Source organism: Clupea harengus, chromosome 23, assembly GCF_900700415.2.
Source record: "Clupea harengus chromosome 23, Ch_v2.0.2, whole genome shotgun sequence".
Lineage (NCBI taxonomy): Eukaryota > Metazoa > Chordata > Actinopteri > Clupeiformes > Clupeidae > Clupea > Clupea harengus.
In genome coordinates this window covers 9,243,592-9,269,643 of record NC_045174.1, presented here as the reverse complement: position 1 = coordinate 9,269,643, position 26,052 = coordinate 9,243,592, and the positions used below count along the sequence as shown (strand labels likewise).

General features: G+C 46.6%; 2 protein-coding genes across 2 annotated transcripts; one reads left to right on the top strand and one right to left on the bottom strand.

The window, feature by feature from the left end:
- Positions 1–1,016: 1,016 nt before the first annotated feature.
- On the bottom strand, positions 1,017–6,022 carry si:ch211-141o9.10 (probable endonuclease 4). The gene is made up of 8 exons (XM_012814569.3): positions 5,961–6,022; positions 3,715–3,909; positions 3,219–3,428; positions 2,874–3,053; positions 2,418–2,549; positions 2,062–2,166; positions 1,586–1,715; positions 1,017–1,238 (listed from the first exon to the last, which is right to left on the bottom strand). Exons 2-8 carry the CDS (start codon positions 3,884–3,886, stop codon positions 1,181–1,183), a joined length of 987 nt encoding a protein of 328 aa, XP_012670023.1. The 5' UTR covers positions 3,887–3,909; positions 5,961–6,022; the 3' UTR covers positions 1,017–1,180.
- tnrc6ba (trinucleotide repeat containing adaptor 6Ba) lies at positions 5,595–25,403 on the top strand. Its single transcript, XM_031561537.2, has 21 exons — positions 5,595–7,087; positions 7,577–7,598; positions 7,714–8,064; positions 9,618–12,601; positions 12,632–12,815; positions 13,272–13,436; positions 15,184–15,374; positions 15,741–15,815; positions 16,052–16,264; positions 16,706–16,834; positions 17,110–17,253; positions 18,077–18,253; positions 18,487–18,679; positions 19,312–19,470; positions 19,740–19,904; positions 20,658–20,801; positions 21,119–21,211; positions 21,410–21,622; positions 21,946–22,016; positions 22,531–22,670; positions 23,122–25,403. Exons 1-21 carry the CDS (start codon positions 7,031–7,033, stop codon positions 23,717–23,719), a joined length of 6,468 nt encoding a protein of 2,155 aa, XP_031417397.1. The 5' UTR covers positions 5,595–7,030; the 3' UTR covers positions 23,720–25,403.
- The last annotated feature ends 649 nt before the right edge of the window (positions 25,404–26,052 follow it).

Sequence of the window (26,052 nt, the reverse complement as noted above, 5' to 3'; positions counted from 1 at the left end):
CTTAGGCCATGCATTAAGCCCAGACACACAGCCTTTCTTTCAGCCAGCATGTGCCAAAGCCTCTCAGAGGGCGACGATGATGACATCTGTGACTATGACTGGAATGGTGTCTCTGCACTGTGTGGTATGTGTGGGGTAGGGGGCAGGGTGGGGGGTGGGGGGTGGTTTGTTGCTCAGCATCTGTTTGGGGTGACATGCGAAGAACACTGCAGGGTGTTAGCAGTTGCACCTGACAATGTGGGGAAACAACAACTGGACGAGGAATGGAGACGCCACAGCGCAGAGGTGAAGTGAAGGATCCCCCCCCCCCCCCCTCTGATATGGATCAAAAGAGAACGAGCAGCCAGAGGAAGAGGGAGATGGTGGACATTCTCTCAGTCCCCAGAGTGAATCGCAGGGATAGGCTACACTATCTGGCTGGCATCAGACAATTTTACATTCACATTCAATGATAAAAATCACAATGCTTACTTAGCTTAGCACTACCTTCAGCTTACATGAATTAAGACCTGGGGGGTATTCCAACTACGTGGTTTAGTGACAAACCTGGGTAAGTTAGACTAAGTGCTAAACCTCCTAATAGAAGAGCCTTATGGCTTCATTCTCCTAGCAAAACAATACCATAGGGCTCTTCTTTTAAGAGGTTTACCACTTGCTCTGACTTAACTTACCCAGGTTTGTCACTAAACCACATACTGGAATACCCACCAGATTTAGTCAACCCCCAACAGCAGCTTCCAACAGTAATGCTGTGAAATTTGAAAGACAGTGTGGACACGTTGGTTTTTAGGCAGCATTTTGGCATTGGCTGGAATGAACAGGCATTTTTTTTTTGACAAAGGAAACTTCAAGCCATTTCAGAAGCATGCCGTTTCTAATATTTTCTGTGCACCAATTGCCCTCTAGTGGTGAAAAACTTTAATTTCAAACATAACTACCACAGTTGATAAAGTCAGTGTTGGTAAGTCAAAAGTCATGAAGGAGTAAGAAAGAACAAAGAATCGATTACAAATGTATTACAAAAATCTCATTCTTTTATGAACTTGAGAAGAACACATATAACAGAAATTATAACAAATACAAAACAAAGTAATGCTTCAGAAGAGTACTGGTCAAGATCAGTGGAGGTGTCAGGGAAGTGGTGGGAGGCTCAAAGAAGGGCCTCTCTCTCAGCAGGTCTTTAGTCCTCACAGAGGGAGTACAGCAACTCAATCTGTTCAGCATACTCAAAGCCTGGTCTGTGAGTCAAAAGGTGGTCAAATCATGTCATGTGGCCACAAATGGAGAGCACTATAACCTTTTCAGCTGGGTCACACTCACAAATCAGATTAAAATACTACGTTAGAATATTGTGCACATCTTAGAGATCTCATCATAGTGAAAAATGTCTTGAACTTTGGCTGAGTGTCTACATTACCACTTGTATTATTCTGAACTACTGTAAGAATAACTTACAACTATCTATGAAACTTTCATTGAGCATGGACCATACAATAAATATGCTGTGCAAGGAGATAAACAGAAGATATCGCCTGTACTCCACGTGTATCTTTAGCGAGCATGATCTTTTAAAGGTGTCACTTACCGCCCAGGGGTCTCTAAGATCAGAGGAATGTTGTCCAGCAGAGGCTCATTCACTAGCTCACGGAATGCTTGTAGGCCTATCTGGCCATGCCCAATATCCTCGTGCCGGTCAAGATGACAACCCAGTTTACCTGTCAAGTGTCATTCAAGGACAAAAATATGTGCAAGCTAGATGGCAAAGCATTTTAGCAGGACTACATAGGATTCTCACCCAACAAAAAACAGTTAAATGAGTTAAATGATAGAAGACGGTAGAAGTTAATCAATTCAAGCACATTCAACAAAACTATGACTCTACATTCATTAGCGAACAAGTGTTTTGATCAATTTTCATGAGTAGTCACACTCACACTGCTGCAATATGCAGTCGTTTACTGATATTTGAAATGGAAAAGAAAAAGAAAAAAAAAGAAAAAATTACAGCTTTCCTTCTGAGAGGTTCTCTGGTGTACAGGAGGCCAGAGGGAGAGAGCTCACCTTTGGAGTCATTGAGATGGATAGCTCGGAGGTAATGCAGTCCCACCACCTTGTCAAACTCCTCTAACATGGACTTCACCCCACCAGACACAGATATGTCATATCCTGGTTTCATCCACAGGATATATTTAAGACGTAAACATCATAATTGTACATTTTTCAAAATCAATCCATTTTAACAAAGCCAGCAATTTTGCCTTCATTGTGCTAATTACAAATGGTCTTCATCATTAGGGGTACAATCTTTTCACAAGTGTATTCCACAATTATATACATGGATTAGGTTTTTTGCCATTGCAAAAATTGAATTTACCTGCCATCATTTTATTTAAATTCCTCAATCAGTGCTCCCTCACCTGCAGCAAAAGCATGGCATGTGTCCAAGCACACCCCGACCCGCGATTGATCGTGCACCCGGTCAATTATACCCTTCAGCTCACTGAACTGACCTCCAATGGTGCTGCCCTGACCACTCATATTCTCCAGCACTGAGAGGAAAGCAGAGGTGAGAGGAAGGGGAAGATAGAGGGAAACATACAGAGTGGTGCCGGGAGGACAAGTACAGGACAAAAAAGATGACAGAACCTCAGAGTGGAATCCAAGGATGTTGAGGAGGGCAAACACTAACAAAATATGAATTAAACCAGTAAAAAAATGACACTACATCCCAACTACATCCTTAATTTCTCAGTTCTCTCCAATTTTGAAATATAATTTAAAAAAAAAAACGTACTTAAGCATAATTAAAAAAATCAAAGCACTACCTTCATCAGCAGTTGCCAGAGTAATACAGCCAACAGGCTTACATGTACCTGTGGTGACGGAGGGGATTTGTTGGTGAGCGTGGTTTATGGCCTGTGCAATCCTGTCCAGGCACTGCTCCGTGGTGGAGCCCATGGCCGCCCCCGGGTGCAGGTTAAATTGAGTGAGTCCAAGAGCTCTGCATCTGCTGAGCTCGTCCACCAACATGGCCTGGCTCTTCTCAAACACATCTGGAGGGCATGGAGCAAGTTCAGAGAAAAGAAAACATGGGTAGACATGAAATCTGCCTGTACTGAGGCACATTTCCGTTGGTGGGAACTAGAAAAGGCTGCTGGGTGTAATGATGATTGAGAAATCAAGAATCAAGATTTAGCTAACACAGGATATAATGACACCTTGCTTGGGTGAGCCACAGTTCATCAGATAGGACCCATGTGGTAGGACATGGTTTGGGTTGAAGCCGTGGGAGCTGCATGCCTCCTGAAATTTAACTGCTGCTGCGTTGTCCAGAGGGGGTCTTTGCCAGGAGCGCTGAGATCCCAGGAACAGGGCAAAACTGCGACCCTTCATTTCCACACTGGCCTCCACAGCTTTCCATATACCTCCTGCAGGGTGATACACATTAGTCTCATTAACCAGTTCAGCTGTATTCACAAAGAACCAACCAGAACAGCAAACACCAGAACAGATCCAGCCTTGATGTGGCACAGATCTGCATTATAAGATCTACCATGGGCACTTCAAAATAGAGGTGGACAAAAGACTTTTAATAAACCTTGCAGAACATGGCACAAAAGTGACACCAACCAAGTCTGACCAGTAACAATACATCAGTATTGATGGAGGAATACGTTGTTTTCTAATGAGAGTATAGAGAGTAGGCCATGTTACCTGCTATGGAAACGTGCGCTCCAATGTACTTGTTCTTCCCCTCTCTCCCGTTCTTGTTTCCTTGGCTTGTCTTGTGCTCAAAGGGCACACCTCCACCTGACTCATCTGGCTTCTCTATTTTGGTCTCCGTCTCTGCCTTTCTCTTCCTCGCCCCTCTCTTTTTTGGTCCCATCTCTGTCGGTGTGTAGCGAGGATCTGGGAGAATACTGTTAGATGTTACACATGTTTAACACTAGTTTGTTGAGAAATCTGAGTGCCACTATACGCGTCTTCAAGCTAACTGTTCAGTTATGGTGAAAAGGTGACTATGAAGTACGTCTCCCTCCGTTAGCGCTATGAGGTAACCAAGTCTATTCTCAAAAGCAGTCTTCCTGAACTTAACACCTAAATCAAACCGAATGTGTCACTTTTTATCCATGCACTACATAGATTGCTGATGGCAGGCAGTTCGCCATGTGCAGCCTGACACAAAACGCAGACCTCACAAAAAAGGACGCCAAGACACTACTACCGCTAGTTCATAGGCTACGGAATACTATACAGCGCCACCCGGTCGTTAAGCGCCTCTCCGGCTTTTTGACATTATTTTAAATTTCTTTCCTTCTCCCCCAACCGCCCCATGTAGCCTAGCTATCCGCGGTTTGTCACTTGTCACATAATGTAACTAGCTGTCATCATTTTATTAAGTTAAACCACGCAGACTGGTGTTGTTTTTGACAACGACTAAGTTGATTATGCAATAGCCCATTTGCAACATACTGTAAGTATTTTCTCGTCTTTTTTGTTATGAGAGAAAGCATATGTGAAAAAATTGAAACAAACAGCTGGTGAACACAGGCAGGCTAAAGCCCATATAACTAGTGACTTAAAGAGGTAGTGCACACTTAAATTAAACTTACTTAATGTAAACACTTACATCTGTTTTCTGAGCTGTAAGTTGTGATATGAATGCGCTGTGATGAAACACATTAATGGTGGTGTTGATATGGACAAAGTTATCATTTCTTTAAACAAGTTGGTATTTTATGGATTGAATCAAAGCCAATACTGACATAGAGTTGACCGGTTGATACATATCCACATCATGAAATTGCTGTTAACGTCCTCTAATCATTTTCGTTTGATGATTTAAGACCCCATCCTCAGCCCCACACGGCCCCTTGTCTAATTTTTAGCATTTTTTTTTTTTTTTAATTATGCAGTGGGTGGAGTTAGGCTCAGAGCTAGGGGTAAACTTAGACTTTAATATTCAACCTCTGTTCAGGCATGCATAAATTAGTACCATGGTTGACAATGCCTTTGCATACCACGGCAACACATGTTGTCTGAAGTGGATTTTATGGCCATTCATATTTAAAATATGACGTCATTGTTTAGACAGCCTTTGGTAACGTTACAACCGCGAGTGACATGTCAATATTTGCAATGTTAATTCCGTGAAATCAGCATAATAAAATGTATTATTTGTGTTGTCATGCCACGTTGTACTAACAAATGCCAATGACTGCCAATTTAACAGTCACTATACTTTTAATACTGAAGGTCAAAAATATCCCTACCCTCTTCCGTCAGAGTTACTAGCTGGTCAGACTCACTATTCACCGAGCAGCAAAATGGCCGACCGTCAAGCAACTGACTTTTCACCGCTTTAAAAACGAAGATTCTGCTTATTTGGTTTACATAATCTATTACATAGTTAGGTTACAGATCAGCATTTAAAAAGGGGTATTTTCTTTATTAGCTGTATCGTTACTTGCTCTTTGGATAAGTATTGTATTTCACATAGCCTCGAATGCCTCAAAAGCTAATATTTCGCACAGAAGCACTTTAGCTAGCAGGCTAGCTAGCTATATTTCATATGTAATTCCTACGGTAAGTAATTCATTTGTTAATAAACCCAGTGTAAATGGTATGGTTATGAGTGTTGATTGGTTGTTGTCTATTAGCATGCAGGAATTGTATCATAGCTTGTTTTCTCCTTCTGTACGTCGTGCTTCGAAATAATTCCGTCGACATCTGTGCTTGGGAGAAACCTTAACGTAACGAAAATGGCTAGCTATCTTCCTCCTTAGCCAGCTGGCTTTGGTACAGATCTGGTATCTGAGTGTATATGAGATTCTTTTTAGCCATATGAGGTTAGTATTGTGCACCTTTTAAATTCCGTGCATGCATTTTGTTGGGATAAAGTACTGAATTTAATCATCCATTAGTGGGGATGCGACTGCTAGCACGATTGCAAGTTGTACCTGTTAGCCTGTTGGTTTGAAAGCTGCCTTGAAACTGGCTAGCTATTGCTGGCAGCAGGCTATGATTACCTTTCTTTGGGAATGTAACGTTAGCTACACTCACGCTTAGCTAGCTAGTATTTTTCTTCTGGGGTTTTCCTGATAAAAAACGTAACGTTGACGTTGCATACATCGAGTTTGAGTCCGTAGTTGCCAAATATTAGTCATGTAATGGAATGAAGGTACTTTGCTTGCATAATTTGCAGCTAAGTTAACGGTTTCCATCAAAGGTAACGTTACCTAGCTAATTAACTTAACGTTAACTGTTAGCTAAGAGCCAACACCATCTTGTTTGCTGGCTCCATACGAACGTTAAAGGGTAGAGTTTGAAAGCGTTATTCTTATAATTCTTGGTTGCTGCAGTTTCATTGTAATTAATCAGTCACACGAAGCCGACTAACACCCAGGTGTTCACACATTCGGTTTCTTGATGCTGTAATCGCAATGGTCAACGTTAGACAACTAGTTATAGCTTGCATGGCTGTATGAATCAGAATGCCCACCGCAAGGTACTGTAATATTGCAGGTCTTCATCTACAGCTTCTCGTTCGGGCACTGGTACATTTTTAGGTTGTAATGGTAGCTGGTAGAATGAGAATGGCAAGTGTGGCTTCAACGATAACTAAAAGAATGGATGCTATGTTGCTGGGCCTGGTCATGCGGTGTATAGCAAGCTGCTGAACCTTACCTAATATGAAATTGACAGAGGAGGACAGGGTCGTTCATTTTCTGTGGGCAGCCTCCCCATAACGTTGTAGATTTCAGGGCAGTTGCTCAATAATTAGCCATTTCAATTAGGATATAAGAGCCATTGCAGTAATGACCTTTTTCGGGGTCGGTGTTGTTATATCGTGTTGAAATTGTTAAATGCAACTTAGTCTAAGCTAAAGGTCTGCATTTGCTTAGGCTTGCCATGTAAATGTTTTAGGTTATTTGCAATCAGTTGTAGAGTTTTTCCATTCTATCCTTTTTGATAGTAATAGGCTGCCTTTCCTCTCAGAAGGGAGCCACTGGAAAGGGAACGGTAGTTCATGGAAGACAAGAAAAGGAAGAAAGAAGATAAAAGGAAAAGGGAAACCTCACAGAAGGTAACCACTGTTCCTTTTCCTTGTTTAATTGTGATCATGGGCAGAACACTTGTTTCTTTCTGCATGTGTCATGCCTTCTGCATGGTGCATATCATGTGTAATTTTGCTATCCTGAGTTGTATTTGATATATTTATTGCATTTCGAGACTCGGATTCAGTGACGTAGTAGTATGGGGATGTCTTGCCAGAGCCCATATTAAAACGTGGACAGATGTTCATTATAAGCGAGCGGCTCCTGAACAGACATTTTCTGCCTCATCCTAGTTTGCCCTTGTGAAAAGCAGGATAAGAGTTGGAGAGGGCTAGGCAGTGGCGTTCACTGCATGTGAAGCAGCTCTTTGTTTCTATTGTTTCTGTCAGATGCTGTCTGATGCTTCTCATGTACTGTCCAAGTCCTACATTTACAATGTATTTTACAGTGCTTGTTAGGAATGTAATACATTGCCACCCATCTAATATTGGCCCATCATATTTTTGGTTTTCTTTCAGGTTGCAGAGCAAAAAAACAAAGGTAAGACAGGTCAGAAGGTGTCTGACATTCTCCTTGTTTCTGTCTTTCGATCATCTAATGAATGCCCATCTGAGTGGTTTCATGGCTGCTCCTCCTCTTCCCCCTCTCCGTGCAGTGCCAGAATTGACCAAGACCCCATCCACCCCATCTCCTGCCACCTCTAACTCGGCGTCCTCCAGCCCTGGCCCGGTCCCTTCGGCATCCCCCTCCACTGCCACCGCGGCTGCTAGCGCCCCCTCCCAGGGTGGGAACAATGCTAAGCGGCAGGCGGTGGCCAACGGACAGCCCGCCCCCGGCACCCAGGCCCCCCAGCGTTACATGCCCCGTGAAGTGCCCCCTCGATTCCGTTGCCAGCAGGACCACAAAGTGCTACTGAAGAGGGGCCAGCCACCACTGTCCTCTATGCTGCTGGGGGGAGGCAACAGCGGGGGAGACAGCCCCAGTTCAACAGTAGCTGCTGCATCAGGTGAGGGGTTGCTACAAAAATCTGTCATTGGCTATAGTGCAATCTAGTGCATTCACGTTTACTTTGAGACTCTCCAAAATGGTTATTAAAAGGATAGACAAAAAGCTAGTCAATACAATTTGGTATGTTGGTCTGTGACTGGTTGGTCAATAGGAAAGGTAATTGCAATTGCTATGAGGTCTATCTGAATTGAACACCCCTTTCACATAAGAATCCCATTAATGTATCAGGAAAATAAACCGAATGGGATAGATAACAACTTTTCATTCAGTCTTCCATAATGATAAAGACGTGTATGCCCACTCAACTGTGTTTAATGGATGCTGGAGTGGAAACCTCAATGAGACGTAAGGTCTCATCATGCCAGTTATGAAGTATCCTAACTATCTGTTGCTTAGGGAACCAACTTAACAGTTGGCAGTTGCTAGGGTGTGTCAATGTTAATATGAACTGCTAACTGAAACTGTTTATTTGGGGGCCAAGCAGTCAAGCTACACAGGCAGCCTGAAGGTGTCTACCTTTTCCTATTAAAATGTTACAGGTTGAACTGAAGACGATGTAACGTAAGATAAATGATTAGCTATCATTTCATGCAAATGGAAATTCAACAACCTCACCACTGGATGCCACTAAAAGCTACAAACTGAACCTTTTAAACTGTTTTTTAAAATACAAGTTTCCCTAGCTAGCTAACTAGCTAGGTAGCTAGCATAGCAACTAGGGAACACTGTTTGCTGCATAGCCTGAAGCACAATTTTATTTCTCAAAATCAGCTCACCAATAAAGGGCTGTCTTTGGCTTAAAGTGATGACAATTACTTGCGGATGATGTTAAATGGCTTCACATAGACGTAAAACAATTCCAAGTGAAATAATCGGACATCAGTGGGGCATGGGCTATTGAAGGGGGAGTTCTCTCCCGTGTCCTTCTTGAATACAATCCAATGGTTCCAATTCCCACTGGAGGATTATCTTGTATGATACTAAATCGCCAGGGAATAGATAAACGATTTGACTTTAGCGTTCTGCCTCTATCCCCATGACATCATGACACTAAATAAACACTCAATAAATGTCTTTCAATGTGAGCGGGAATGAGTCCTCAAATGTTTAATTGGGACCGGCACTGATTTTGTCATGTCTTGTATGCTTATGTGTCATTTACTATGCTGTATGGGTGTGCAAAAATATTTGTTCAATTAATCGGTTAAACCCATCTGATCCCCCTGACTTAATTTGAACATGTTGAGATGTTTTGGCACATATCTTTAAGTTAAAATAAGTGGATCATTGTAAAACATGGCATGTAACTTTTGACTTGCCCATTTTTATTATTAGCCATCCTTTTTCAGCCTTTCCAGTGACTTAAATTTAGTTTTTACACCTACCTTGACAGGAATATGCAGGGTTTTTATGGAAAGTTCCATCTGTCAATTGGCAATTTATTTCGATCACTGGCAGTCTGAAATGTTTTCACAAATATTGTTTTTGTAAAAGTTCTCTAAACTATCATGTATTTCATGCTCAATCACGCCCTCTGTTTTCTCTCCACAGATTCCAGCCAGGGCTCTGTGGGTCTCGCTGCTCCCTCACTGCCCCACACTTCATCCTCCTCATCAATCGCTGCTTCTTCTACTACTACTTCTTCAAATTATGCAAATTCCACGTGGGGGGCCAGCTCTGGCAGCCAGCCCCTCTCTCAGGGCAGGGAGAAGGTGATAGTGGACAGGTCAGACCTGGAGGAGTGGCCGAGCATCTCTGCTACGGATGGAGGGGTGCGAGCTGGAGAATTGAGTGTGAAGGGGGGCCCCGAGGTCAGCGGGATGTCGAACTGCAGTGCCTCGTGGGGCGACCGGCTCCTCCAGCAGCAGCAGCAGCAGCAGCAGCAGCAGCAGCAGCAGAAGGCCATGGGAGCTGGAGCAAGTGGAGGTTTAGGTGGCGAGTCTGGCAGCCCTTCTCCACCCTCCGCCTCCAACTCACCTAATGAATGTATGCAGTCCGGCGGCGCCGTCTGGGGCTCTTCCTCCCAGGGAGCCGAGGGAGGAAATGCAGTAGCGGCAGGCTCGTTGCCCCCCTTATCCAAAGCCTCCCCTCTCCCAGGGACCTTGGACGGCTCCCTTGGTGTCAGCGGTGGGATTCCTGGTGCCAATTTCAACCCCAATGCCAACCCTTCTGCCTGGCCAGCCCTGGTGCAGGATGGGGCTGGGGCAGTTGCAAGCGAGGGTGGTCCCTCTTCCCTCCAAAGCTCAACATCGTCGTCTGCCAACGCCCCTTCCGTGGGTCATGCCCCTCTTTCTGTGAATCTAGCCTCTCATCAGCAGCAGCACCCTCTTCACCAAATGCAATCCAGAGACAGAGAGCCATCCTGTGGGGAGTGGGGTGGTGCAGCCCTGGAGCCAGGAGCAGGACCAAAAAATACTGGGGTGGCCGAGGAGAGCATGGACTGCGGAGGGGGAGGAAGTGACCCCTCGGGCACTTCTTCCACGTCCTCCACTACGACCTCATCCTCATGGAGGGCTCAGCCTTTCCCTGCTAATAACTCCAAAACGGGTGCCTCAAGGACTGACCCATGGGAAGGGGGAACAAGCGCGGGAGGAAACCCAGCCTCTGGCGAGGTGGGGGGCACCTCTTGGGGCTACAGTGGTGGTGGTGGGGCGGATGGCCGAGGTGGGGTTTCGGGGGGCTGGGGAGCAGGGAGCGGGGGCAGTTGTCAGACCCCCGGTGGGGTATCTCAGGGAGCGTGGAGTGGTGTGGGAGAGTGGGGAGGTAGCACAGGAGGAGGAGGAGGAGGAGGAGGAGGAGGAGGAGGAGGGGGAGGTGCTAGCGCTAGCGTAGTGGGCAATCCGCATGGCTCGAGCAGCAACAGCAGCAGTAGCAGCAGCAGAGGAAGTGTGGGCAACCAGCCCACCACCACCTCTTCCTCCTCTGCGGCCTCTGTCGTGACACGAGCATGGGACAATCAGAAGGGCATCGGTAGCGGCGGCGACGTTGACCAACCAGAGTGGGGAGGCCAGGCGAAAGGGGGAGGCACTTCCTCCTCGAGCGGTGGGAACAACTCCAGGAGTGGTGGCCCACACAATCAGCACCACCACAGCCACTACCGCACCTATCAGCCCCCGACCGTCGAAGTGGCCTTACAGACCCTGCTCAGCCGGACCGACTTGGATCCGCGCGTCCTCTCCAATACTGGCTGGGGCCAAACACAAATCCGGCAGAATGTGGCGTGGGACCTGGAGACCGCGGCCGACAGCACTGGCAGAGGAGCTCGTTCCTCAGCTTCTTCGATGTCGTCTGCCACAGCTGCGGCTGCACCGTACTCTGGCCCCACCGGTTCGTCGACTACTGATCCAATGGCATCGTCCTCCATGATGCCTCCGAACGCCACCCTGAACTCCAAATTCAACCAGAGCTCCTCTGCTGTGTCCCCTGGGGAAGGCTGGGACAGTGGCAGCGGCAGTGGCAGCAGCAGTACCTCCCAGCCAGCACGCGGTCCTCCGCCAAATAGCAGTATCCAAAACCCTGGCGTCTCACAATCCGGTGGCATGGGAGGACAGGGGAAGTCCATGGGAGGGTGGGGTGGAGCGGCCCCAGCAGAAAGCCAAGGGAAAGGGTGGGGCAACGATGGGCAACAGGAGTGGAGGGAGCAAAGAGAGCAAAGAGGGGGGTGGGGTGATTTTGGTCAACAGGGTAACTCTGGTCAACAGGGTAACTCGGCGAGAGGCGGCAACAGCGGTGGAAGCTGGGGAGGTGGTCAGGAGGAGAAAGGGACAGGTGGTTGGAAGGAATTAGGTAGGGATGGCAGCTGGGGACAGACGGGAAGAAACGGAGCAGGTGGGGAATGGGGAGAGCGGGAGGAGAAAAGGGCCAAGCCGGGCCCCAGTGGTTGGGATGGGAAGGGAGACGGGGCAGGTCCAAGCGGAGATGCTGAGAGTGGTACTTGGGGTGGCTGGGATGAAGGAACACCCAGGAGAGCGTGGGGAGCAGGAGGTACCAGCGGGACGGGAGGTGGAGGTGTAACAGGCGGAGGAGACACGGGCAGCAAACCTCACCAAGGCTGGGGTGGGAAACTGCAGCCCGCACAGATGCCAAACAGCCAGGCAGCCTCTATCAAAGGCCCAGGGCAACAGCAACAGCAGCAGCAGCAACAATCACAGCCCCAGCAGGCACAGGCGCTGGACCCAGGGGCCATGCAAGGGGGCTGGGGGCATCCGGGTCCCCCGGCCCAGAGCCAAAGTTTGGGTTGGTCCTCCGGGCCCATCCCTCAGGTGCCCAGTGCGGCCAACGAAGTGTCTGAGCCCAGTGGCTGGGAGGAACCCTCGCCCCAGACCATCAGCAGGAAGCTGGAAATCGACGACGGTACATCTGCCTGGGGCGACCCCAACAAATACAACTCCAAGAGTGTCAATCTGTGGGACAAAAACGGCGCCCCTTCTGGTCAGTCGGAGCATGTACAAGGCCCGTCCCCGCAACAACAGCAGCAGCAGCAACAACAACAACAACAGCAGCAGCAGCAGCAACAACAGCAACAACAGCAGCAACAACAACAACAACAACAGCAACAACAACAGCAGCAGCAACAGCAGCCGCAGCAACAGCCGCAGCAACAACCGCGGCAACAACCGCAACAGCAGCAGCAGCAACAGCAACAGCAGCAGCTGCCAGGGCCAGTGGCAATGCAGCACCCACCAGTGAGGTCGTCTGGGAACAGAGACATGAGCCTCTCACACACATCCAACAAGGCGCCTCCAATGGGTGAGGGGAAAATATTTAAAATTGTGATATTTTGATAAACCGTGCCAAACACGGGTCCAGAGTAGGAGTAGACATGCATACATGTTTAATATACAGTTTAATATACCATCATTTTCAAATGATAAAATAAATTGGAATGTATTTACGGGAAGATTACCTTGCGGATTCCGTCACAAGACTTGTACTGAGTCAGTAAGCCACTTGTGTTATGATGGTTTACAGGTAAATTTTAAGTCTTGTAGTTATACGAAAAATATTCAGATGCTGCTGTAATGGACAGTTTTAGTCTCCTGTGTCGAGTGGCCGCATTTTCAGTTTGGTTCACAACGCATAGGGCTACGCATTGCGGAAATCACATAGGGCGCTACATGTCTTGTGTTAACTCCCTGTGCCAGTGAATGTGCCCCTATGAATCATGAAACCTAGGCTGATTTTGTTTTTGTGTGTCATCTCAAGCTCCTTCTGGTTGGGGGAATAGTGGCTCCCCCTCCAGCCCCTGCGTGGACAACGGCACGGCTGCCTGGGGGAAACCCACCGAGGTGCCCACTGGATGGGGGGAATCGGACGACTCGGGGAAGACCCCGGGCTGGAGCAACCCTTCCGCAAATCCCATCAAATCTGGTGAGACAGGCACACTGTGGGATGTTTTATTTTTATGTTTTTGTACATGTGGTAGTCATCAGCAGTTGTGGTATATTACGCAGCCTAACACAATGGGGAGATGCAGTTGTAAATTTAAGTTTGACATCAGTGATGAACCAGCATAAAAGAAAAACAAAAAAACCTTCCTGTCTAGGAGAAATTATGTATTATTATTAGGGCTGTCAATTCATAAAAAAAAATTAACTAATTAATCGCACATTTTTAAATGAATTAATCGCGATTTAAAAGTTTGTTTTTCTTCTTAAGACTAAATCTTATAAATTAACGAGTAATCACTTCATACAGCGTGAATTTTAGACACTGTTGTTTAATTGTGTATATATATATATATATATATTTTAAAACACAATGGTGCCCCTCGACGGTAAATCGTAAGATCGTTAATGTGCTTTGCATTAAGGTGATAACTTAAAGACGAGCTGCTTCTGTGATAGCTAAATTCAGCTTGACAAATGCTACATACAACTTCAGTTTTGTCGATTGTTCCGTCATTTTGGCTCTTAAACAGAGACTTTCCGCCCAACAATCCCTCAGCTCTCTCCATCTTCAACTACCACAGTGGTTCTCAAACTTTTTCTGTCATTCCCCGATTTGAATAAGGGGGGCTTTTCAAGCCCCACCTGTCCCTCATCACTCCCATAAAATGGTAGGCCAAGCTTAAAATTGTCAATTATTGAAATAACCTCAAGTAAAAACAAATAGCATCTTATTTAGGTCAGCAAATGTATATTGCTTGGAGTGATTTAATGTTTCATGTTGTAGTGTATTGTTGCTATGGACACGCACACATGGACGGATTATGAAACCATTGGTCAGGACGTGTAACAAAATACACCGCTTCCAACCACAAATAAGAGATACATTTAAGCCACTTCTGATATTAACAAATACAAAGTCTAAAAACAATTGACAGCAAGCAAAGTTATTAACAGCGACTTCACGCAGAGGCTCTGGTTTAGGGCCCCCCTGAGCTCAGGGGCCCTTGGGCCTGGGCCCGTTCAGCCCGTTCGGTAATCCATCCCTGCACGCACACACTATTGTATTTCTTTCTGTTGACAGACTTTTACTTTGACAACTGTGACAGTTAGTAACGCACATGTCTAGTAAGCCTCTTACATTATGCTTTCCCTTGCACGCTCAAAAACAATGACTAAGTTATTTAGCTGTCTCATACTGTGATCAATATGTTTAAGTGACCTATGTTTAAATTCTATGAACTGTGTTAGTTTGTTGTAACGTAAAATGTAATTATTATTAATTTAGATACGTTACGTTCTAATATGTGACCGTTAGCACACCATTCATTCATTACCCAGTTGGTGGCAGACGTTAGCACTTATTAGCCAGCTGTGTTGTAATCTGTTGCTCTGAATCTTGGTGTAATGAATCTAATAGTAACTTGCTGTGTTTCTTTTCTTGTGTATTATTGTTTCATTCATAAGTTTAATATAATTATAATAAAATTATAATAATTATAATAATATATATATATATTTTTTTTAAAGTTGCGTTAACTGCGTTCAAATATTTTATCGCGTTAATCGCGGCCGCATTAATCGCATAGATTAACGCGTTAACGCTGACAGCCCTAATTATTATTATTGGTCAGATTTTAACGGAACCCTTAATTATTAGCATATCAGAAATCTCTGTGTAGGATTCCCCCTCTCATGTGTGGCTGCTGCTGCTGCTGTTCTCCCTTCAGGTCCAAAGCCTATGCAAGAAGGTTGGGGCGAGGCAGAGAGCTCCGTCAGCGCCTCGCGTCACTCCAGCTGGGAGGAGGAGGAGGAGAGTGGCGGTGGCGGCGTTTGGAACAACGCCGGCTCACAGGGCAGCGGCTCGTCGTACAACTCCAGCGGCTGGGGCCAGGGACACAGCGCAAAAAAGGTTAGCAAGGTATGTGCCATGTGTTGGGCAGGCACCCCACCACATGACATGAGGCGGCTCATTGAGGCCTTTTTTTTGCACAGAAAACAGTTGTGTTATTGCTACACACAGCTTATTTTACTTTTTGCGGGGGGTAGGTTAGAGTAGTTCTGCTGGTACACACACACACACACACACACACACACACACACACACACACACAAAGATAACTGGAACAAACTACTGTAGGATACCAATAAGTTTTGTTTTATGAACTTGCACAGTCATGTCCCTTTCACACAAGTTTTAGCATACAGAGGTTGTTTTTTCCGGGTTTTTTCCCTCCTGCCCCTCTGGATGCTTGTTGGTTGCTGATGACTGATTGTGCCGCCGCAGGGTCCCATGAAGAGTGGAGGTGGAGACTCTTGGATGAATCCCATGACCAGGCAGTTTTCCAACATGGGGTTGCTGGTAAGACATCACCGTGACAGTCCATGTAAAAAAAAAAAAAGAAGGGTTTCAATGCCATTTTGAAAGCAGGGCGTAGGGCCCTATTAAATAAAACTTCATAGCTTTTATGATTAAAAAGGAAATTGATGGCGGTTTTGACATTCAAACTATGTATAACATTTTTATAAAAAAAGTGATATGTTTCCGATGGCCATCAGACTGATATGTAACTGTGTTCATTGGGATGTTTCTCGCAGGGTGAGGACCCCAGCAGTCGGACCCTGGATCTGGCCCCTGGCCCCCCCCAGGAGAAAAAGCTGGACGGGGAGAGGCGAGGGATGAACCTGAACGACTACAATGGGGATCTGCGCAAAGGAAGCCGAACCGGTGCTGGAGGAGGTGGACTAACCTACCGTTCGCCCAATTCCAAAGATGTGGGGCCTGTTGAGCCTGGACCCTACTGTGATAAGGTAGTTAAAAACGCTTCTTTTCAAATGTTCCCTGTCTATGCAGCCATGTCTCCTTTTTGCCCTTTACTCATTTACTGCCTAATCAAAAAAATTTAATATTACCACCTCTATCGGGGTGCCTCGTCTGCCTTGATTAGTGGCTGATTTTGTTCAGCAGACTTTGCCTTTTATCAGGCAGTATGGGTATTTTCAGAAGGGTCCTTACTCTCCTTTTACATGACATGAGTGGTACAGGCCCAAACCTAAACGAAGGGTACCACTCTACTGAAGGCTGGGCTTTAATGATTTTAAAGGGCTACGTAATGATTTTTCACAGTTGTTGGTTCTCTGAATATCTCACCACTGCCACTCTCAAGCCTCATCTTTCTCCACTCTATCAATTTACATTATGGCCTTATTTTGTACAATTAATTTACTGTACCCTCAATGTCTCTGTCATAGATTGGAAGTCATAACATGTTTGGTAGTGCAAGTGGGATGGGCCAGTCCAGGCACCAGCCAGGTGTGCCACCCATAAACCCGACCCCGGGGATACGAGCGCAAGTGCCTCATCAGTTCCTGTCACCTCAGGTACGTCTGATGTGGTCCCTGCATGAAATCATGCATGAGAAATGATCTTGGAATTTTAGAATGGTCTTGACGTTGTGCTGTATGAGACTGGAGGTCACACTTTAAGTAGCTGGGATCTAATACAGGTTTATTACATTATTTGGCATCAAAGATGGACTCATAGTGAGTGTCCGAGTGGAATTCGTTTAAAAATGGCTGGGTGTATATTGTGCAGTACCACCACTCATGGATAGCGCTTCTAGGGTAACAGAGATGTTGTGTGCTCGCTCACCCAGGTGTCAGGCTCCGTACTGAAGCAGATGCCCCCTCCGAGCAGTGGAGTGGGGGTGGGAGGGGCGGGGGTGTTCCCCCCTCAACTCTCCCCCCAGCACATCGCAATGCTGAGCAGCATCTACCCCCCTCACATACAGTTCCAGCTGGTGAGGAGAGAGACACACACACATACACACACACACACACACAGAGATACAACCACACCCACCACCAACTAATACTACCCCTGACAAAATGTCACCTATAGATTCAATTAAATAAATACATTTGGCTTAATGACTCATTCCAAATGAATGTGAAGGTCATTAGGCCTAACACAACCTCTCCATGAGGCCAAGGCAGGAAGTGTATTCTCTTGAGTCTAGACTTGAGATGACTCCTGCGGTTATGTCGGGTCGTATTGTGGTGATATGTGCTGGGGGTTTCTCAGCGTGTTTCTGTCTTACGCCTGTCAGACTAGCTCTGTGTCACAGCATCATGTTACTGTTGACTCACCATCTGTTTCTCTGCTCTTATCTTCTCCTCCACTCTCTTTCTCTCTCTCCTTGCTTTTTCTCTGTTCTCTCTCTTTCTTTGCCTTGTCTCTGTGCTTTTATCGCTCCTTTTCAATTTAAATCTTATGTGCCCGTCTCATCTGTCTCATTCTCTTATCCTCACTGAATGTCTGCTTTGCACTTTCTCTCTCTCTCTCTCTCTCCCCCCCCCCACCTACTTGCTTTCACTTTCGTTTTTTTCATTCTCACATCTTCCCCCACTATGTCGGCCACACTTTCAATCTTTGTCATTTCTCTGTCTCTGAATGCCAATATCCTCTTCCTCTCCCAATACCCTTTCTTTTATCACTGCCTTCTCACTTCAATCTTATCCACTCTCTCTGTCTCTCCCTTCCCCTCTATTTCTTCCTCTCTCTCTCCTTCCCTTCCACCCACACCCCTACATGTTTCTCTATCTCTCCCCCACCTCTCTCAGGCCTGTCAGCTGCTTCTGCAGCAGCAGCCTCAGCAGCAACAACAGCAACAACAGCAACAACAGCAGCAGCAGCAGCAGCAGCAGCAGCAGCAGCAACAACAACAACAGCAAGCGCAGCTGCTGCAAAACCAGAGGAAGTTCCCCCAGAACGTGCGGCAGCAGGCTGACCCTCAGCAGGTAACCCTTTCCATTAGCTCTACCCTCAGCCTGGGGTCACCAGGTCACGCAGTAGAGGAGACCCACCCCATGAGCAGCATGCACGCCTCCACTATACTTAATGATGGGCTTGTTTAATGAGACCCGGTCTAGTGTGTTATTGTGCATAGATTTCTTGGCCAATGTAGGGTTCTGAAATGCAAATATGTATGTATTGTATGGGTATGTGTAGTTATATCATGTATTGTTTGCAGATTGCCCGGATTATGGCTGTGCTCCAACAGCAGCGGCAGCAGCAGGTTGGGGGCACAGGCGTGGGCTCCAAACTCTCCCCGTCTCATCTGGGAGGCGGGGGCCCCAAGATGCCCATGTCTGACTCCCTGCCTCACCCCGGGCTGGGGGGCTCCGTGGCTGACATGCACCCAAAAGCACAGGGGCCATACTCCGGTGAGTGGGGTAGTCCACCATCTTCATAAGGGGTCTGTTTGCTTTTCATTGTGCATTTCATGATACGAGATGCTTTGGTTTGTTGACCTGATGTGTTCAGTCGGTGATGCAGCCTTTAATAATATGCTCCTGAAGAATGGGAAGCAGGAAGCATTTCTGATATTTTATATGGCTGCATTCCTGGCACACTCGGACTGTGCCAGCTGCCCTGTTTGTAGATGAGGAGGAAGACTCCGGATATCTTCAGGATAAAGTGGTGCCTGTCATATTTTCATCACTGTAATGATTGCAACCTTGTCCAAGTAAGACCGAGTGCAGCCAGTAATGCAGGGTACTTGCCTATTCACAGTACACAGCCAAAGCAAGCCTTGCTGTGTTGCCAGATTCTCACCCACAGCACAAGTTAGAAACAGTGTGACTTTACACACGGTGTTGTTACTCATCGCATAAACATGTAAACAAGTGGTGTGGGGACTTTCGTTGCATTTGCTGCTGTGGTGAAGCTGCATCTCTGATCCAATGCACTAAAATGGAATAAAACTCGGAAGGAATTGAATGAGTCACCGCTGTATTAAATGATGAGAATAATGTTATGGTAATGTGTTATCTCCTCCTTCTTCTCCCCCCTGCAGGCTTTGGCTCTGGGGTGAACTTGTCAGGTCTGGAGCTGGGCTCCATGGTGGGGGGTGGGGGTGGAATGAAGGACGTGGCCGGCCAGCAGTCCCGCTTCAAGTGGATGATGGAGGGCCACTCCCCAGCCCCCTCTCCTCCAGAAAGCGCTTTAAAGAATGGTACGGACACCCATTCATATCTAGCCATGTCTGCTGAAGGCTGTGTCATAGTTGAAAAACACTGCATGAAATAAACTTGTTTTTGAAATTGCTTAACGTTTCAGACCTCATTCAAGCAATGGGCTAAGCACTATGACTAAGCACTATTAAACCTATGATCTGTCAAATCTGTTAGAAAGCCTTCATAAGTGGTTCATAGCTTTTGGATAATTTCCATACATCATGGGCAGTTCGCTGCAAACTCTGCTCTAATGTCTTTCCTCCATCAGGTCCCATCTCTGCTCCCATGAAGGCGAGAGGAGGTTCCCCTTACTCACCCTATGAGCTCCTGGGGAACGACGGCATGGGAATGCCCCCTCAAGGTGCCTCGGATAACTGGCATCGAACCCCTGGAAAGACGGGCACCAAGACTGGCACGTCCAGCTGGCCTCCAGGTGAGAGAGAGAGTGTGTTGGTGTTTGTGACGGGAGAGATGCACCATCAGTTACACCAAAAAAGAATCTCCTACACAAAAGCCCTGATGGTATTTAATTTTATACCATATATGGGAGATCCAGTCTTAGATGTGTCATTCATTATTCAGGTTTAATCTTGAACAATGGTGGCCACACATTGTTGAGACAGACCTGAAGTTCCACACTCACTCACAGCGCTTCACCTAAGCCATATCTGATTTATCCATTGAAGGCTGGTTTGTTAAATGCTCTCTCAGAACCAAGGGCGTTACCCTCAGTATTCATGAGGTCTTGGAGACACAAGTCTCTGAGCCATTTGCTGACTTTCAATACACTCCCTCAGGATAAACTCTTCTCTTAACCAGAAATGATTACATTCGAACTTAAGTATTGTATTATTGACTATGGCATATCCTTATTAACTAAATCTCAAATGCCGGTCCCTTCAGCCCTGTCATTCACATTTTGTTAAGAAGATTTAGAGTGATGTTTGTGTAACTGACATTTCACTCACACACACTGCGAAGACCATCATATTGCAGCTTTATGAAGGTTTTGCATCCCCTTGTGTTAGCAAACTGTCAATGCCTTCCTAAACATCATTGCTGCGCAGAAGCCTGTGTCAGCATAAACTCTGCTCGTATTATTGAGCTAAATACAGCGTTAGTGTTTCAGTGCATCAGCTCCCGACGGCAACCTCACTGCTCCATCTGTATCTCCTCCCCCTGCCAGAGTTCCAGCCCGGCGTGCCGTGGAAGGGCATCCCAAGCATTGACCCCGAGTCTGACCCCTACATGACCCCTGGGAGCATGATGAGTTCAGCTGGAGCACACAGCCTGAGCGACACTGAGCACCAACTACTGAGAGACAACACGGGTACTAAAAACAGCTCTGGGCCCTGAGGCATCCTGCGGCGTAATGTTACTGAGAGACGGAGCTCTTGCTAGCTCTCTCCCTCCAGGTCCTCTAGACGGAGCGTTCAGTCAGCCCCTTTGTTTTCTTAGTAGGAGCTCACAATACACAGCTGTTGGGTGCAGAATGACTTCCTTTAAATGATGTTTTACTTGGTATTGAGTGTATTAATGTTCAGCCCAGGGCAAAGTGTCCTCCATGTTTCATTTGTACAATGAGTGCTGCAAGGTTTGTGTGCCTGGTGATTAATCGCTGCTCTCTACTGTTTCTGCTGCTTCCAGAATCAAACCCCTCCCTCAACACCTTGTTGCCTTCACCTGGTGCCTGGCCTTACAGTGCCTCTGAGAGCCCCCTCAACAACGCACACAACCCAGGTACCATCTGACACATGCTAACCATTCAGTAATTGTCACTGTTCCTGAGAACAGTATCAGAATTATGGCACTTGCACAGTGAAAATTGTCGGTTTGGTTGGTCCCTTTGGCTGTCGATTTTATTCATTTGTTTTTATTTATTTGTTTTTACACTATCTGGGAGAGTAAAGGTAGTATGTGCCTTTGTTTCTTCCACAGCTAAATACACAGAGTACAAGCCCAGCTGGCCCCCGGAGCCCATAGGACACAAGTGGAAGGCCAGTCGCAACAGCCCCCAGCTGCCACGCCCACCGCCAGGATTGGTCCATCAGAAGCAGCCATCCATGTCCCCGTGGGCAGGAGGAGGGCAGCCGCGATTGGCCAGGGGCTGGGGTGGCTCTGGCAGCAGCCAAGAAACCAGATACGGGCCTGGTAATGCTCCTGACACACACACACACACACACACACACACACACACACCACCTACTGAGATCCATTCCAGACTTGCACTTCCATCTCTGTGCTGTCTTGTCCTGTTGAAATATTCAGCAGACTAAATGCACCCCAGAGCCCGTGCATGCACCTGTTCCAGCACTCTGGAAACAGCAGCCTTTGGCTCGTCCCCATTCATATTTGATCTAGGGCTTAGGGGGCGGTTGGGGGGTTCTGCCAAGGGGTGAGCAGCTACTTTGTGTCCAGCGTATGCTAATCTAGTGTGTTTGTGTTTGTGTGTGTGTGTGTGTGTGTGTTCTAAGCAGGTTCGGCGTGGAGTGATGGGGCCTCCAGAGGAAGCTGCTGGCTGCTGTTGAGTAACCTCACCCCTCAGGTAAGCAGAATGAGGTCAGGGAAAGTTAGGAAAGAGGCCAGAGATAGACATGTTCTCACACACAGAGGGGGAAAATGTACTATGCATCATAAAATATTTGAACTTGGTTGGATTGATCTGAGAATGAATGCACACCAGAGCGGACAATCCAGAACAATTCATAGCATAGTCTTAGAAAATAGTCTTAAACATCTGTCTAGATGAATTGGCAGCTTGTGAGAGTTTGCACAAATGTTGGAAACAGACACTGTGCCTTAAAATAAATCATCAGATATTTGGTAGGTTTCTGGGGGATTAACTTGTTAGCTCAATGGCACTTTTTGAAATCCTTACTCTTTACTTTTCCATGGTAGTGCTGTGTGGCTATACTTGTTAATAGTGGTAATGTAAAGTGTTTTGAGCGCTAAATAATCCTGTGATTGTTTGCTTTTTGTTTCACCATTTGTATGGATGATATGTTTTTTAAACTGATGAAACTAGCCTCCGCCTAACTCTCTCCTCTCCGGTGTCTCAGATCGACGGCTCCACCCTGCGTACCATCTGCATGCAGCACGGGCCCTTGTTGACCTTTCACCTCGGCCTGACCCAGGGCAGCGCTCTGATCCGCTACAGCTCCCGACAAGAGGCAGCCAAGGCCCAGAGTGCACTGCACATGTAAGTGGCTCTCTTCACCTCCCTCCTCTCCTTGGCCAGAGCGCTCTGCATCATGGGTGTCTCCCTGGCCCTGCCTCACACCTCCTGCCTCTAAGCCACCAGCATAACAAAGCCTTAGTTGCCAAGTCCCTCTGAGCCCTTTTAGCTTCGCCCTTTGGTTTGAAATGACTGTAGGGATCAGGCGTTTGGCAAAGCTGCTCACCTGATTTGTACCTCAGCAATTGAAGATGGACGCAATTAATCTGCCTGTGTTTTTTGCATACGTGTTTGTTGTTTTGTTTTCTGTGAACACTATCTATCTATTTAAGCACATCTGAGACTCATAATCTTTTATACTGACCAGCTACGTTTAACTACATATCTAGATTAGCCGTTAGTTCTTAGAAAACTGCGCCCTTAAGGTTGGAGGGTGATGAACACATCCAAGCCTGTATTCCTCTGTGATCTGCAGGTGTGTCCTGGGCAACACCACCATCCTGGCGGAGTTCGTGAGTGAGGAGGATGTGGCTCGCTACTTCGCACATTCCCAGGCCAGCGCCGGTGGGAGCGGCAACGGAAGCGTGTCGGGCACCGGCGTGGTTCCTGGCTCCTCCGGGGCTCCCGGCTCGGTCGGCTCCGGCAACACCTCAGCCGGGGTCCCCGGCGGCGAGCGCGAGAGAGCCGGAGGAGGCGGCGGCAACGGGGTATCGGCCGTGGGGGGAAACGGAGCCATCGGTGCAGGGACCGGGGGCATGGGCGTAGGGGCCCCCGGTTCTGGCTGGCAGAGTTTGGACGGTACGGGCAGCTCCCCGGACGCGGCCTCCTCCTCCTCCAGCCATGGAGCGGGGCTGAGCATCTTTGCCCAGTGGAGCAACGGTGCTGGGGGCGGAGGAGGTAGCGGCGGGGTGGTGGAGGCCAGCCGGGGCCAGGGCCTGTGGGGAGGGATGCCCTCGGGGTATGCGGTGGGGAGCAGCCTATGGGGTTCCCCCGCCATGGACGACCGGCACCAGATGAGCAGCCCAGCCGCCTTGCTGCCTGGAGACCTGCTTGGAGGGGCTGACTCAATCTGACTGAAACATCCCACTTCCTAACACACACACACACACACACACACACACACACACACATACTTACATGCATACATACATGCACCATTTACATCCATAGTTACTCAAGCATACACACAAACACGACTTAAATACATGTATACAACTCTTTATACCTTCATGCACACACACAGCACATAATACAGTGAAAAGCCGCCATACCTAGACCCATAAGTGCATCAGTACCAAACAGCAGTACACAAACATACTTGCATTCTCTCGCGCACACACACACACTCACTTGCATACATACATACATACATACTCACACACATACATACATACATACATACATACATACATACGTACATATATTCTTCATTCACAGTTACATTCAGTTACATTCGCTCAACTACAGGCACAGACCCAGTCTGCCAGCATACACTTGCACATCCATACAGACATGCCTAGACCTTGACATATGCACTGTGGCAAGCACTCACCAGTGCAGCTATCCCCTCACTCTGACACTCTCTAAGCACTCAAGGACAGATACTTTTCATTCAGAAAGCAAAAACACCGCAGGTTACAGCTTGCTTTACCACAGAGAAATGTAATCCTTTAACAACAACACATGCATTCTCAGAACAGACTAGTTCATCCCATCCCCCCTAAAAAAAAAGACAGGGGGAGGGAGCTCTTAAAACACTGGCCATAGAAGTGTACACTGTCAAACCTTTGTCTGCAGGTGGGGAAAATAACATTGCGGACACACACACATACGCACACATGTATTGGCATTCAAACACATACACACATGTACTTGCATTCAAACACATACACACATGTACTTGCATTCAGAAACGCACACATGTACATTCACATTCACACGCCTTTCCCTCTTAAATGAAGACTTCAGCAGCAAGACTTGAACCGACGACAAAAAAAAAAGTGAAATCAGTTGGACTCAGACTCAACTGGATGAATCCTTAATCTTGAGTTTCTTTAGACACACCCTGCATACTGAGACAGTCACTCAGGCATGCATTGTAAAGAAGAAAAAAAAAAACTACACACACATACAAACAATAGCATACCAATATGCATCATTTGGATGTTGTTCTGTGATTTTTGAACACACAGCATTGCAGGATAATTTCATAATGTTACAGCTCTTTACTCGAAAAATGAACATACCAAACACTCTCGCCCTTCCTAAAATACACTGTTCTAATGTTTGACAAAAAAAATCAAAACTGTATCTTGTTGTCTTTTTATTTTTGGTTTGTTTGTTTCAGTGTTGGACAGTGGCATCCAGAAATGTCTTATATTTCCTTCAGATGCTGACCTCGTATATATATATTTTTTCTTTTTTTGTTTGTTTTGTTTTTATTTCGTACTCAAATCAAGTTTGTTGTCATAAAAAAAAGACTATGATCATTTGGATGTGTAGCTGTATAAGGTGCCCTTCTGCCTATGTGTGCATGATAAGTGGAACAAGTCAGAGGAGAGTGCATTTTTGGATGCGTCTGTGTGTGGGGGTGTCTGCCTTTGTCACTGATGGGGGTGGGGTGTGGGGGGGGGGGTCAGTTGTGTTGGTTGAAGAGTGGGGGGGACGGGTGGGAAAAGGACCTTCAGTCCGACAGTGTGACGCGTGTTTGCTGATATGCTCGCCAGGGAGGCGAATAAATGTGTGTGTGACAGCTTCCATCAGGTGTTTTGACGTTTATGTCTGCGCTCAATGCGTGTGTGTGTGTGTGTGTGTGTGCGTGTGTGCGTGTGTGCGCGTGTGTGCGTGTGTGTGCGTGCGTGCGTGCGTGCGTGCGCGCAAGCTTGAAAGTCTGTGTGCGAGTGCGTGTGCAAGTGTGGAGACCACAAGTTCAACAACATTGGCACTAATGAATATTTTTTAAGTTGTGGTTTTAGCAGCCTTTTATGTTTTATATATTGTCTGAATTGCAATAATAATAATAAAGATAATAATATTATTAATAATACATTTTTTTTAGAAGAAAACCAACTGAAGGCATTCGTACAGAGACATGCCAAAACACACCAAGCTGAGCTGGAGAGGTGTCTTAGAAACACTTAAAAAAAAAAAAAAAAAAAAAAAAAGTTACCAGGTGTTTTGTTTATTTTTGTTGTTGTGTATCATTTAAATTAAGGTGGGCTTTATCACTCCTGTTCAGGTTTTTTTGTTTCGTTTGTTTCTGATTTTACAAAGGAGAAGAAAGTAATTTAAACAAAGAACAAGACAATTAATAAAGGTTGAATTAAATTGTGTGCTGGCTCTGCGTCGGATGTCTAGACTGGCGTTTTTGTGTCACCTGTACGGATTACCAGCAATCTGGCTAAAA

Bases quoted from the DNA above. Each gene is read 5' to 3' on its own strand.
- si:ch211-141o9.10 (XM_012814569.3), bottom strand. From the start codon at position 3,886: ATGGGACCAAAAAAGAGAGGGGCGAGGAAGAGAAAGGCAGAGACGGAG. The intron at 3,429-3,714 runs GTAACATGGCCT...ATCACCCTGCAG, and splicing joins AGCGCACGTTTCCATAGCAG to GAGGTATATGGAAAGCTGTG. The intron at 3,054-3,218 runs GTGTCATTATAT...CATGCCCTCCAG, and splicing joins CTGTGGCTCACCCAAGCAAG to ATGTGTTTGAGAAGAGCCAG.
- tnrc6ba (XM_031561537.2), top strand. From the start codon at position 7,031: ATGGAAGACAAGAAAAGGAAGAAAGAAGATAAAAGGAAAAGGGAAACC. The intron at 19,471-19,739 runs GTACGGACACCC...TTCCTCCATCAG, and splicing joins AGAAAGCGCTTTAAAGAATG to GTCCCATCTCTGCTCCCATG. The intron at 21,623-21,945 runs GTAATGCTCCTG...GTGTGTTCTAAG, and splicing joins AGAAACCAGATACGGGCCTG to CAGGTTCGGCGTGGAGTGAT.